This window comes from Hemicordylus capensis, chromosome 1 (assembly GCF_027244095.1).
Source record: "Hemicordylus capensis ecotype Gifberg chromosome 1, rHemCap1.1.pri, whole genome shotgun sequence".
NCBI lineage: Eukaryota > Metazoa > Chordata > Lepidosauria > Squamata > Cordylidae > Hemicordylus > Hemicordylus capensis.
Genome location: NC_069657.1, coordinates 58,997,404 through 59,011,930, shown reverse-complemented (window position 1 = coordinate 59,011,930; position 14,527 = coordinate 58,997,404). Strand labels below are relative to the sequence as shown.

At 46.6% G+C, this 14,527-nt stretch overlaps 1 protein-coding gene across 3 annotated transcripts in view; it reads right to left on the bottom strand.

The window, feature by feature from the left end:
* Positions 1–8,336, bottom strand: part of PRKD1 (protein kinase D1) — a 194,338-nt gene extending 186,002 nt beyond the window's left edge. Inside the window, exons 1-2 of one of the 3 annotated variants that reach the window (XM_053284026.1) lie at positions 8,117–8,336; positions 6,447–6,632 (exon numbers count right to left, since the gene is read on the bottom strand). In XM_053284026.1, coding sequence (XP_053140001.1) covers positions 6,447–6,632; positions 8,117–8,134 — 204 coding nt within the window. In that variant the 5' untranslated portion in view covers positions 8,135–8,336. Of the gene's footprint in view, positions 1–6,446; positions 6,633–8,116 lie in introns of those variants that run through there. The other 2 variants (XM_053284030.1, XM_053284029.1) reach the window with 2 other exon arrangements.
* Between the last annotated feature and the right edge of the window lie 6,191 nt (positions 8,337–14,527).

Genomic DNA, 14,527 nt, shown 5'->3' with positions numbered 1-14,527 from the left:
ACAGGGGCAAGAAATCCTTTTTTAAAAAACAGAGTGCCGGCAGGGGAAAAGCAGTGGGAGGGGTAAGTGCAACCCCCCGCTCTTAAAGGGAGACCCCCGCCGGCGTCAAACCACGCCTCCATGGTTCCGTGCACATCACTGCCAACAACCTGGATGGCTTTAAGAGGGGTTTGAATAACTTCATGAAGGAGAGGTCTATCAACAGCTACTAGCCAGAGGGCTACAGGCCACCTCCAGCCTCAAAGGCAGGATGCCTCTGAGTACCAGTTGCAGGGGAGTAAAAGCAGGACAGAGGGGTTGCCCTCAATTCCTGCCTGTACGCTTCCAGAGGCATTTTGTGGGCCACTGTGTGAAACAGGATGCTGGACTAGATAGGCCTTGGGCCTGATCCAGCAGGGCTGTTCTTATGTTCCTATGTTCCTATGGGCTTGCCTGCGAGTCCGGTGGTTCTCACAATAATAATAATAATAAGAAGAAGAAGATTTCTATACCGCCCTTCCAAAAATGGCTCAGGGCGGTTTACACAGAGAAATAACAAACAAATAAAACAAATAAGATGGAACCCTGTCCCCAAAGGGCTCACAATCTAAAAAGAAACATAAGATAGACACCAGCAACAGTCACTGGAAGTTCTGGGGGGAAACTGGGTACAGTCACTGGAAATACTGGGAGGAAGTACGATGGGGGGAAAGTGGGCTGGGCTCCTTTAGCCTGGTTTTCCCCCATCGTGAGAATAGCCTCATAGCATTACACCATTATGAAACCATGCTTTCACATAACATCTGAACCATAGCACGAGAGCACAGATTAATTAAAGTTCCCTGTCTCCTCCTGCTCCACTGAAAACTACCCTGCTCTGTAGAACAGTGAGGTCATTCAAACAATTGAAAACTGTTCTACCCAGGTTTGGGAGCTGTGTGTACTCCCAATTTTTGATTGTGTGGAAGCAAGGTTAGAGGAAAACCTGGGTAGAAGTGATTGTGTGGAAGCAAGGTAGGCGAAAAAGCTACCCAGGTTTTCCTCTAACCTTGCTTCCTCACAATCAAAAATTGGGAGTACACACAGTTCCCAAACCTGGGTAGAACACAGTTTTCGATTGTGTGAATGACCTCATTGTGTGCTTGTTAAAGAAAACTATGTTTCATCCCTTCTATATGCTATGCCTTCTGGCTACCAGAGATGACACTGTGCCAAGGTATGCCCTAAGACCAGAAAACCAGGAAATTATTTTCTGCTGCCTGCCCTATCAATTCCTAGGGATAGGGTTGTAGCTCAATGATAGTATACCGTATTTTACGGACTATAAGACGCTACGGACTATAAGACGCACCTTAATTTTAATCCAGTTTTTCAGAGTTTTAACATATTAAACTGTTAAAACATATAAGACGCTCCTGAATTTTGGCGGATATTTTTCGAGGAAAAAAGTGAGTCTTATAGTCCATAAAATACGGTATCTGCTAGGGATGTGCGAAACATTTCGGGTACAGAACGATCTGTACCCGAAACAGCCAATTTTGGGTGATTCAGATCCAAACCGAATCACCCTTCTAGCCCTCCGAAATTTTTCGGAGCCAAAACGAATCACCCCCGTTTCGGCTCCGAAATATCTGTTGTTTCGGCCCTCCATTTTGTGGCCAATAAATGCCTTCTTCTTCCCCCTCCATTCTGAGCAATGACGTCTATTTGAATTTCCCACCTTTTTGCCTCCAATTGACTTCAATGCAAAAAGGTCTGATGTGACGTCTACTCGAATTTCGGGTCCCAGGGGCAAAATAGTGGGGTGGGGTGGTAGCACCTAATGGTTGGAGTTTACCATCCCAATTGCAGAGGGCTTGGGCAAAGGGCTGATTTTTGGTGAATTGTTGAAGTTTTGGGGTCTTTTTGGCCGATTTGGGGCATAACGTGGGATCAGGGGCAGAAAAGTGGGGTGGGGTGGGGTGGTAGCTCCTAATGGGTGGAGTCTACCACCCCAATTGCAGAGGGATTGGGCAAAGGGCTGATTTTTGGTGAATTGTTGAAATTTACGTGTCTTTAAGGTTTTTCCTCATAAGGTGTAAGGAGGTTTCAGCATCCCCATAACTGCACTTGGGGGGTGCTGGGGTGGCCCAGAGCGAGTGGTGGTGTATTGCACATAAGGTGCCAACCACCCCCATGGGTTGCTAACCCATGGCGTACAGGGTTCTGTTGTTTCTGAGGTGTTCTGAGTGTGGATTCTATGATAGCAAATGAGATTTTCAATGAGACACCATGAATCCACTCCCCAAGTGCACTTATGGGGCTGCTGAAAGCTCCATTATACCTTATGAGGAAAAACCTTAAAGACGCATAAACTTCAACAATTCACCAAAAATCAGCCCTCTGCCCAAATCCTTTGAAAAAATTCAGGTAGCTTCCTTTCCCCTACCCGGCACTACCACCAACCCCACACTGCTCTAGGCCACCCCTTTCCCCCTGATGTGAAGCAATACACCCTCCATTATACCTAATGGGGGAAACCTTAAAGACGCATAAACTTCAACAATTCACCAAAAATCAGCCCTTTGCCCAATCACTCTGAAATTGGGGTGGTAGCCTCCACCCATTAGGCACTACCACCCCACCCCACTCTTTTGGCTCAGATCCCATGTTATGCCCCCAATCTGCCCCAAAGACACTAAAACTTCAAAAATTCACCAAAAATCAGCCCTTTGGCCAATCCCTCTGCAATTTGGGTGGTAGCTTCCACCCATTAGGCACTACCACCCCACACCACTCTTTTGGCCCCAGGACCCATTTTTTAATCCAAATCGATTTGGATTTGGATTAATTCGGATCCTAATAGAATCAGGTGTGATTTGGAAGGGCCAGATTCGGATCCAAAACGAATCGGGGGTGTTTCGATTTGGATCCGAATCGAAACACCGAAAATCCGAATTGCACACCCCTAATATCTGCTTTGCATGAGACAGTCCTAAATTCAATCCCTGGCATCTCCAGGTATGACTCACAAAGATCTCTGTCCGAAAGAGAGTTGCTACCAATCAGTATAAAAAACCAACAACAAATATTTATATACCACTTTTCAGCAAAAGTTTCCAAAGTGGTATACATAGAGAAATAATACTGAGAAATAATAGACAATACTGATCTAGATGGACCAGTGCTCTGACTCAGTATAAGGCAGCTTCCTATGTACCAACATCTTTTCAGTGGGAAAGAAAGTGACAGTGAATACACAGAAGTTTCAGATTTTGAGTTCCTTGCCAGTATCCCTCCAGGTTCTAAGGAGCTCCAGTTACTATCCTTCTCTCAACAAAAACACATGTATGTGGCTAGTGAAAAACAGATAACAAACCTAATCCCCCAGGAAAAGCAAGATATTTTGCCCAAAGGAGTCCCGTCTACTCACCAGGATTAGATCAAAGCTCAAAAAAGTATTTGGAACTCTATCTCTGCTCCTTGAAGCTATGAGAAGTATTCCTTATTCCAGATTCTTTTCACAATACATATGCAGCATAACAGGATCTAATGTTTTTTAGGGCATGGTCATCTTTTCCAATAGTTATTTCAGCTTCTCCATAGTTTTCACGGCACCTTAAAGATTATCCATTCTTTTCACCACCATAGATACACAGCTGACACCTATTTATGCAGAACTGAAACATCTTTCCTCAAAGCAGCACTTGAACTGATGGAATATCACATTTCCCCAGTGGCCCCCAACACAACGTGTTGTCACTGGGGAAAAGGAATTTTAAAAGAAATTCAAAAAGCAGCAGTGCAGACACTTTACATTATCCAAACCCCAAACCTTGCAATTTCACATCAGACTTTACTTAATATTCTTCTCCTTTCTGAGTATGCTTTTCCTATACTTACACAGTCTTGTTTACACACACAAAATGAAACCAGGGTATGACAACCCAACCCACGACTATGCAGCAAGGCTCGCCTGCATTATCCACTTACAGCCAGTGTGGTATAGTATCTATAGTGTTGAGTTTTGATGTGGGAAATCCCTATTCCAAACCAACTCAGCCATGAAGGTCAGTTGGTGGCTTTGAGCAAGTCACCACCACTCAGCTTAACAGAATTGCTGTGATGAGGCTAAAACACCACACTGTACTCCTTGGAAGCAGCAGAGCAGGATACAAGCATAACACATAAATTTGTGATATGGGAATGAAATACTACAGTTTACATCAAGGCTAATGTAAGTATAGTATGAAGAGTAAAATGAGGCAGGGCCTGTTGCCTGAGGGTTGCACTTATACTAGCAATTTTTCACATGATCTCCTACAGCAAATGGTATTGCACAAAGAACTGGGCAGTCTACAAAGCACACAAAGGTCTGCCATTGGTTGTATTCTACTTCCTGGCCTTCTCAAGAAAGTCTGTACCTCATGAACAAGGTGTATATATACCATAATCATAAGGAAACACTAGACCGGCAGTTTCTTTGTCTGCAGACCAAATCTCCTAGCTGCTTTTGATGCCTTGTCTCTATTTCTCATACAAGGGGCAAAAATGACAGCTGCTCATAGGAGTCAATTAAGAAATCCAGGACTTCATCATGGCAGTGATTTGGCAGTATTATGACCCCTTCCTGGTATCCTCAAATAAAAGCAAAGATAGAATTTCAGTTAGCAGCAAGCACAGATTTATGGGAGATGCACTGCTTAGTGTCATGATGAACACACTGGATTAAATAAAAGAGTGATGGTTTGGATGCTCCCTGAAAATAAGAGGCTTTGTGAACTGAACTTTCCTAGCTAGCAGCCTCCTTGATCGGTTGCTGCCTTCTCTTTCTGCTCTATACCTCTGGGGAAAGCGGCTGCTGGCTAGAACATCCATGCCATAACAAACCAGTTAGCCTCTGAGAGCTTCTTTGCACTTTAGAAGGCAGATGTACTTCCTGTGTGACCACTGCCACTTTGAAGTGAGCACCATCACTTTGGAAGCAGATCTGCTAACAGAATGGTCAGAAGACATGCTGTTCTATTACTTTTCTTAATGGGGTTGGGGCCTGGATGGGAGACCTTCTGGGAATCTCATGTCAGACACACCGTGCTTGGGAGGAAGAAGGGTAAGCAATAACACTCCATGCACATTCCAGGGAACTATGATTAGCCACAAATCCTTATGCAATTCCTTATGGATGCACACAGTTTACAGATACCCCTTGCCCATTCCAACCCTTCTCCCATACCAACCTTACAGCGGAGTGCTCACTACAAGACTGTCAATAAATCATGTCATACATGGAGAGGGGAGGGATTAGCAAAGCTGAGACAATGTTGGAATTGGGTTAAAATGGGACGGGGTGGGTTTCGAAGAAGCCTGTAAAAGTGTGACATACTTAATGGGCAGTTCATAAGAACAGATCCATAAGAACAGCTGCAGGACACGTGAGGTTGCTGGTAAGTTGGTTGGTGCACAACCCTTCTGAATCTTTTCTGGTGAAACCAACTAAAGAAGTTCCTTGTGGCCATTCCATACTCCTCCTCTCTGTTTTGTTTTGTTCCTTTTTTCCAGCCTACGGCTCTTCTTTCCAGCTTGCTCCCCGCCCTAACGAGGGGACGAGAAAAAACTTCCGTCTGCAAGGTCAGAACTGGCATCCAATGTTCCCCAGCTGCAGCTTGCGGGCATTGGGTTGCTGGCCTGCGCTCAGTCGACCAAGCGTGCCGACTTGTTTTGCTTTCTGGCTTGCAAAGTGGAAACTTTTCCTCCCCCAGCGGGTAGTGCGGGGCCGGCTTATTATTTTGACAGCTGCTGGCGAGCCCCCACCCCCCACCTCCACTCTTCTCTCCAGCTCCAGCGCCTCTCTTTAAAACACCAGGGGGGGGGAAGGTATTTTTGGAGAGCGGCAAGGGGTGAAGGAACTTTTCGCGCGTGGCAATCGCAGCCTTGCAGAACACGCGAGGGCAGCGAGCGATGGGATGCACAGCCGGGTGGATGGGAGGGGAGGGAGCTGCCTGCAGGAAAGCAAGGATAAGGTGGAAGGGAGCGACAGAGGCTGGTGATCGATCGATCGATCTGCTGTGATATAGATATAGATGATATAGATATACTGTACACATACACACTTAACTCCTACTCCACCCCCGACAGAGGTTCTCGATCTTGGGTCCCCAGAGCTTGTTGGACTACAACTCCCATCATCCCCCAGTCATGGGGCAAATGGGAGTTGTAGCCCAACAGCATCTGGGGACCCAAGTTTAAGAACCCCTGCTCAACGATGATTAGAGCACACTAGGGACTTTTTTAAAATGAGAGGCACTGGGGCTCAGACTTCGCTGGAATTAGGCAGACCTCCTTCACCCCACAACCAGGAAGCGGAGGCGGCTGCAGCGATTTGGTAGTGCGGGCCAGGCATGCTGCACACGCTCAGAGGCACTCTCGCCTTGCTTTCCACTTCACCCGTTCTGGACTTGACAACAGGTCCTGGGACCGAGGCATCTTACCTTTTGATCGACGATGGAACAAGCCATCTCCCGGACGTGGGCCAGGCTGAACTCGCCCGAGGAATCCTGCAGCAAGAGGACCGGCTCCCGGCTGAGGCCGATCTGAAGGTGGAAGGAGATGCCAGAGCCGCCGCCCGGCTGCAAGGGGCTGGGCGGCCGGATGACCGGCGGGGCACTCATCGACAACTTCCCGCAGCACGACGGAGGAGGGCAGACGCAGAAAGAGAAAGAGAGAGGGCAGCAGAGTCAGGGAGAGTTTGCGAAAGTGGCGGCCGGCCGGTCCGGCAAAGCTGGTGTCCGCAAACTCGTCTGAAAATGGCGGGGGAGGGCGCCGCAGGCAGCCCAGGGAGAGGCCAGACGAGCCTGGCTGCGATGCCGCCGCCTCGCTTCTTCTCCTGGTGCGGACTGGAGGCGGCAGCGGCCACTGGGCGGTCAAGCGCGCTCCGAGGGAGGGAGGAGGGAGGGAGGGAGAGGGGAAGGGCGGGAAAGGAGCCGCAGGCGCCAGAGCCACCACCCGGCGGGCCCGGGAGCGGCAGCGACTCCGCCGGCGCCCGGGCGGCGGGGCAGAAGGGCGGCTCAGTGGCCCCGCTCCTCTGGAACGGCCCACCACCCTGCCAGAGGCTGGCCGTCGCCACGCCGCCTCTCCATGGCGTTCCCCTGGCTGCCATCTAGTCCCTGCACCCCGCCTTGGGAGCAAGCCCCGTTGAATTATACAGCGTTATAAACATGCACTCGAGTGGGACGGTAGAGGTAACTAGTCACCTCTCCCTGTCCCTATCAGGCACTGAAGCCTAGATTCAGCTTTTCCCGCGGCCCCAGAACACACGCCTGCATCTCATGTCTGGTTGCCAACTTATTTTTCCTGGCACCGCTCTTGTGCCTTTAAACAGCGTGTGGAGAGCAAGATGTACTTTCGCTTGTCACACTTGTTAAGGGCACAAGAGCGTCTTAGAAGGGAAGTTGGCAACCCTAATTGCTTCTTCCCCTGGTCCATTTACCCTTCTGTTTAGATTAATTTCTTTCCTTTCCTTTAACCTTGCTTCTTGGCCACCGCCCCCTCCAAACCTTCCTCACTTCTGCCCCTGTTAGCTCTAGCTTCCAACCTTGTATTATGCCTTTTCCCTACCGCATGGCACCCAGACAGTCTTCTCCATAGCACATCTGGATGTACAGGCCAGTTCAGTTCTACACCTCTGTACTCGGAAGTAGTAAGCCCCACTGAATTCATACTTGCTTGCAAGTATGTATTGTGTGCAGTTTGGCAGCCCAATCGATGTATGTGGAATAAAACTTGCCTCAAAGTGAGAGTACACAAGCTTGCATTCTTAGTCTTCCCACTGCTCTCCATGGACATGGCTTCAAATACCTTTCCTTACTGCCTCCCTCTTTCCATCGCATCCAGTTCCTTAACTTCCTCCCTGACCAATGGAGCGGCTTCCTGCTCCAAATAAATCCTTATTCATCCCATGCACATACATACCAGCCCCAAGGCACTCAAATCTTATTTATGCTTTGCCCCCACCACCCCCAGCTCTTTAAAGTCCTCAATTTAGCCTTTTTCCCCCACCTTCTGTAAACCCTTGGATTTTTCTCCAAAAAGGGAAGAATGGGAGAGTGAGTCTTGGCTGATAACAACCACCCAAAGTCCCTTTTCATCCAGTACTCAGTACCTTCAAAGCTGCCTTCATCCCAGCTGTTGCTGGTCCTTCCACTGCTGCTGTTCCTGTTGTCTTAGTGAGAGATAACAGCCAGACTCACTAGGAGAGTCTGAACAAACTCTGAATCCCTCCTGCTTTGTGGCTGGGTATGATTTGCATATAAGTAGGAGCTTCAACCTGTCAGCCAGCTCTTTCTAGCTGTCTCCTTCCCAGCAGAGCAGCAGTGAACGGTGCCATTCCCCCACCAAGAGCCAGTCACATGCTGATCAGAGAGGGAGGGAGCTGTCACCACAGAGATGGGGTTCTATTCAGGCAGATGCCACTGCTGACTGCTGTGTCCCTCATTTAAGCTGCTGCTCCTCCTCACTGATTTATTTGCAGTTAGGAATAATCAGAAAGATCCCACCCACCACCTGTCATTTTTCTGTTTACCAAACATGAAAAAACATCCTATCTCGCTAATGCCAGCTACCAAGTAGAAGCTCTTACCTTGCAAGGGAGGAGGAGTTTGTCTTCCCATCATCAGAACAAATGCAAACCATATTTTGATGTGCTCCAGTTTTCGAGGAAAAAGGCTCTAAGGAAAAGTTGCTTTCCCTCCCCCTCCCCTTTCTTTTTTAGTTTATGTATCACACTCTTTCTCCAATTATCTCAGGGCAGCATACATGGGGTATCATATTGTAACCGACCTTGTGAGTTAAATAGTCACTTACCCAAGATCAGGAATTTAAACTAAGCAGGAATTTATACTGAGCAGAGCAGGAATCTGAAATCAAATTTCCTGGTCCAAGCTAAATGTTCTATTCATCACAAGCTTTGGCTCAGGCTGATCTGGAGGCAATACTCCAAAAATCTTTGATCAGGACTGCATAACGTCAGTGCTCCAGCTGTTTTTAGACTACAGCTCCCATAATCCCCACTGCAGCGGCCAATAGTCAAGGGTGATGGGACATCTGCAGGGGAGCTGAAGTGCCATGTCTTAGAAGATCCTGTGGAGTTGGGCTGTGGTGGATTACATTGTGCTGAAGGAAATGCACTCCATGCTTGGTCTGATGCGAAATAAAAATAATACGAGTTTGTGGGCTGGGGTTTCGCAATTAAAACTGATCTTGGACTGATCTCTCCCCCCAATATGCTGCGGCTCAGATCAGGCCCTGTTGCTAGAGTATTCCTAACAAGTGGCTATATTGACACCATTTGTGGCATGGCAGCCATGGTCTTATTCTGGCATATTTAAGCACACTCAGAAAGGCCTTGGTTTCTGGCTTGAGCTTTCCATGCTCCAGTTCAGTGCTGCATTGTACAATCCAAAGAGCAGCAATTGTATCTTATAAAATAGCAGGCACTTCTTTTCCCACTCTATATTAGAACCAGGGGCAATCCCATGAAATTGCTTGCCAGGAAATTTAGGACTGGCAAAAGAAAGTACTTTTTCATACAGTGCAAAATAAATCTATGGAATTCTCTGCCACAGGATGAAGTAGTAGAATTCTCTGCCACAGCCATCTTAGATGGCTTAAAAGGGGGGGCTTAGGCATATTCATGCAGGATGTGTCTATCAGTGGCTGCTAGGGATGTGCATGGAACCATGGCGGGGAAGCTCGAAGGCGGCGGGGGTCTATCTTTAAGAGCGGGAGAGGGTGCACTTACACTTCCCGCTGCTTTTCCCCCACCAGCGTCCGTGTTTTTCAAAGTGGAAGTATGCTGCTGCTGCCCCAATGGGCTTTGAAAAACACGGACGCCAGGGGGCGGGGAGTGGCAGGAGGGGTAAGTGGACCCTCCTCTGCTCTTAAATATAGACCCCCATCACCTTCAAACTGGTTCCGTGTACATCCCTAATGACTGCTAGTTGTGATGGCTATAGGCTACCTCCAAGTTCAGAGGTAAGACACCTCTGAATACCAGTTGCAGGGAAGCAGCAGCAGGAGAGGGGGCAAGCTTTCATCTCCTAGTTGTGGGTTTCCCAGATGCCACTGTGAAGATGCCACTGTGTGATGTCACTGTTTCCCAGGTGGGCCACTGTGAGAAGCAGGATGGTGAGCTAGATGGGCATTGGTTTCGGCAAGGCTCTTCTTAGGTTCACTGCATCCCACAATACCCTCATTCCCTGAGTTAGTGCTGTGCAGTTTATGCTGGTCCGTGAGCCTCCTGGCGGTTCCCACTGGCAGCTAAGCGCAGGCTTCTCTGCGCTAGCCCAATCTGGGCTAGAACAGCCTCAAGCTCTGAGGACTGAGTAATACCTGCATTAGGCTCAACTGAGAGCAAGATTCTTGCAAATAGCTGTTTCCCTCAGCAACCCCAGTGCTTTTTTGAGAGTCAATGTACCTGGCAACTACAAGCCTAGTTAAGGCTATGCTAATCCCTGTTTAGAGCACTGTGGATCAGCATAACTACAGCCCTATTCCCAGCACTAGGAAGTATCTCATCTTTGAAGTCTGTTCTCTTGAACTTCCTGTTTTGGTCCTCTGCTCACTGAGGACTAATGGTTTAAAAGTGCCCTTCCCTCAGGTTTCTGTTTATCAATCTATTGTTTATTGTATCATTCCTTCAGCCAAGGGTGTAGCTAAGGGAGAGGGGTTCTGTGTTCGCCCCTCTCCCTGGCAGCCTCTTGGAGTGAGGTAGATAATGATGGAAATTGGGAGGGGTGGAGCTGGGGGGCCCTCAGAACCTGGGAGCCCCGAGTTCTTTGAACCCATCTGCTCAATTATAGCTACAGCCCTGCCTTCAGCCACCTTGCCTTTGGGTTTGCTGCTCCTTAGACATGTGTGGAACAGCAAAAGCAATTCTGAGGTTGAATGCACCCCAGCGATCTGCCCATCCACACGATTCAGAGGCTTGGACGCTTCATACCAGTCTCCAGAACTCCCAAAATGCACCACACAAGTGAACTGTGCATTATGGAGATTCCCCCAATGCTGGCTAGGAGCCCTGCAGTCTCCCAGCCCCAGCTGCGAGTAGCTGGGGCTGGCAGAGGATCAAAATAATGGTGCTAAGCCTTAACCTCATTTTAAAAGCAGGCTCCAGAGTTGGGTTTGCCACCAGGAGCCGCGTGGCTTCCAGCAGTTCTGACGATCAGCTGAAACCGGGCTTGGCTTTTGTAGCCCAGTTTTGGCTGATCGTCAGAATAACCTCTCTCTCTTTCTGTAGTGCCTGTGTAAGGTTTCATTTCAAGCTGGCAGCTATCTCTTCCCACACAGACGTTGGACTGCAAATATTCTGACAGCTTTGTTCCCTGAATAGTTGGAATGTTCATGACAGTTCTGTGCCACCAGCTTAAGCAATTGGTGAAAGAGGCATCATTGCCTCTTTACTGCACTGCACTAAAGACTGATACTTGTGTTATGTTATGCAGCCTGCATTTCTATCTCTCTGATATTCTCTGAAAACCTCTGTCCCAGCTTTATCATGCTCACTAGCTGTTTATTCACTATGTATGTGAGGGAGTTGACAAAATGATTACATAAAACAGGCTTTCACAGAATTTCTATTTTTGAGTACCAACATAACTGCATCTGAACTTCCCACATGGCAAATCCTAAATGCCCCCACATTCAACTGGCAAAACAAAGAAACAGTCACAGAATGGAATGGGGCTGTTTGTTTTTTAAAAAATAAAATGGGTAATAATGCTGGCTCCAGAGAACAAAGAACTATTGCCCCAAATCCCTAATGAGGGTATTGCCCAATATACTTAGATGAGAGTTTTTTAGTGCTGAACCCTAGGGGCACAATAGGAACCGTAGGTGGTATACAGAATATGAGGACAGACTGGAGACATTACAGCTGATAACTCCCTGTCAGTGCTTGTGAGCTTAATTGAAAATACTCAAAATCAGCCAGAAGCTGCAACATACAGATGAATCGATTTTTGCATTATTAGCAGAGTGGCTGACATCCTGACAAAATTTAACAGAGAAATTAAATTTAGCATTTAGAATTTTTAAGAAGCTGGTAGGACAAGTGTCCCATCGAGCTTCAGGAGCTGTGTGCACTCCCAATATTTGATCAAGTGGAAAGTAGGTCCTACCTAGGTTGGCTAAGGTAGAAGGAGGGGGAAGTGATAATGTGGGAAGCAGGTGCAGGCTCCGACAGCATTGTCCTACCCAGCAAATTACCAAGGGTGGAGGAAATGCCTTCGGACCCTGCATCTGCCTCCTACACGATCACTTCCTCCTCCTCCTACCTAAGTTGTAGCAGACACAATAAAAAATAGTACAAACACAGCTCTCAAAGCTAAGTAGGACACTTGTCCTACCCAGTTCATGGTTGTGTGGACTGCTTCAGTGTGTTTAAGACCAACATCCCCTGACCTCATCATGGGGAGCCTATATTTTTCAAAGCTCCACTGCAGGGAAGAAGCAAACAAGTTCTGCTTCTCTTGGGTATATGCACCTAATTAATACAATCCACAATCCACTGGGATATCTCTCTGTACGAACACCATTGAAATGAGCAAGATAGATAAAGCAGTGTATTGTGTAGTTATAGGCCATTAGACCAAAAAAAGAGGAATGAATTAAAAAACCACCTCAGCAAAATACCTCATATCAGTAAAATAATTAATATACAGAAACTAGAAGAGGTTTCAGATCTCAGCTCTACAGTTTACATTTACATCATCTTTGTTTATCAGGTACTAGACTATTCCTAAGCTTGGCAGGAGCTAAAGCAAACAAAGCAATCTGCTAGCTCACATGAGCTATTAAAGATAAAGGTAAAGTGTGCCGTCAAGTTGATTTCAACTCCTGGCGTCCACAGAGCCCTGTGGTTTTCTTTTGCTAGAATACAGGAGGGTTTACCATTGCATCCTCCTGCGCAGTAGGAAGCCTTTCAGCATCTTCCTATATCACTGCTGCCCAATATAGGTGTTTCATACCAGTGGGGATTCAAACCAGCAACCTTCTGCTTGTTAGTCAAGCATTTCCCTGCTGCACCACTTAAGGTGACTACTGTATCTGAAAGAAGGTAGCTCACACATTCTGCCCCAGAACCTGAAAATGACAGATTAGCTGGCCCAAAAACGTCCCCCTTATTTCAGCAGAGCAATGGCAAAGTACAACATAAATGAGCAAGAGCTGCACAGTTCCTTTTGATCCCAGCAGGGCTTGTGGAGGAAGACTGCTTGGTGGACTGTAACCAATGGATGAGTTCTGTGTGAACCTCCCACTCTATAGCCAGTACTGGCACCCAGTACAGCAGAGGCAGCTGCCTTGGGAGCAGAGAGCAAAGCAGCAGCAGAGCTAGTTAAAATGACCTAGTTATAAAACTGATTGGTGATAAAATGATTTCTGAATGCATTTTGTGTCACTGTTTGGACTCCATTATCTCTTTTAGGGCTGTTGTTGTCAATGAGACTCACATTATTGGCCCACCTGCTACTTTTAGAAAGAGCAGATGAACTTTTGAGATTCACAGAGTTCTTCTTGCCTGGGCAACAGTCAGGCTCCATGAAGCACAAACATATGACTAATAAAGAATCCCCCCCCCTTTTTTTGGTATCTGATTAGGGTTGCAACATTTAATCAATCAATTGCTTAGTTTATTATTATTTTTTAAATTAATTCACTAAAAGGTTTCCCCAGGTAATCAGGGGGCAGATATGATTTTTTTTTAAAAAATGTTGTTTAGAAATCAGAAATACTTATAAAAACTGCAGAGGGCAAGCACAATCAAAAGAGCAATTTCTCCGCTGACACGCAGAAGGAAAGCTTTTGCTGAGATGTCACCTGCTATAATACATTCATGCATTATCTAAAAACTATTAAAGCATACTTCTTACTCCAGAATTATTCCCTTTACATAAATTAAAATGATTGATTAATCAACTATAACTCACACAGTCAATGAATTTATCTGTCTGTAACTGCATGACTGCTCTACATCTAATTCTTAGCAGTAAATAAAATGGTAACCATAAATCAGTGGCAAATTCCTTACACTTTTGGTGAGGAAATAATCATGCAATAATAGTATAGTTATTCCCACCCACCCACCCCCTTAAGAGAAGCCACATTAATATCCAAATGACAGGTGTGTTTGGAGATGAATCACAATGAAGCACCATTAGCTTGAAGAGTATAAGCCTTCAAGTATTTTCTATCAAGCTTTGCAATTGTGGCTAAATACAGAAAGATCCAAAAATATATAAATTGTTCTTGTAAGAACTAATCGGCCTACTTTCCTTTTACTGTCTCTACCACTGGACTCAATTTGGTTCAAATCAAAGTCCACAAGTTAGATTTCTTGCGCCTCAAATGTTCATGTGTCCAGTCCACCATCTGGGATCGGGGTGGATGTCATCATTACAAATTACACCATTGAGGTGTCCCTATGTGTCACTCACTACAATTGTACCAAATTTGGTTCAGATTGGTTAGACAGTCCTCAAGTTAGTGCACTTGTGCCTCAAAAGTTCACAAGTAC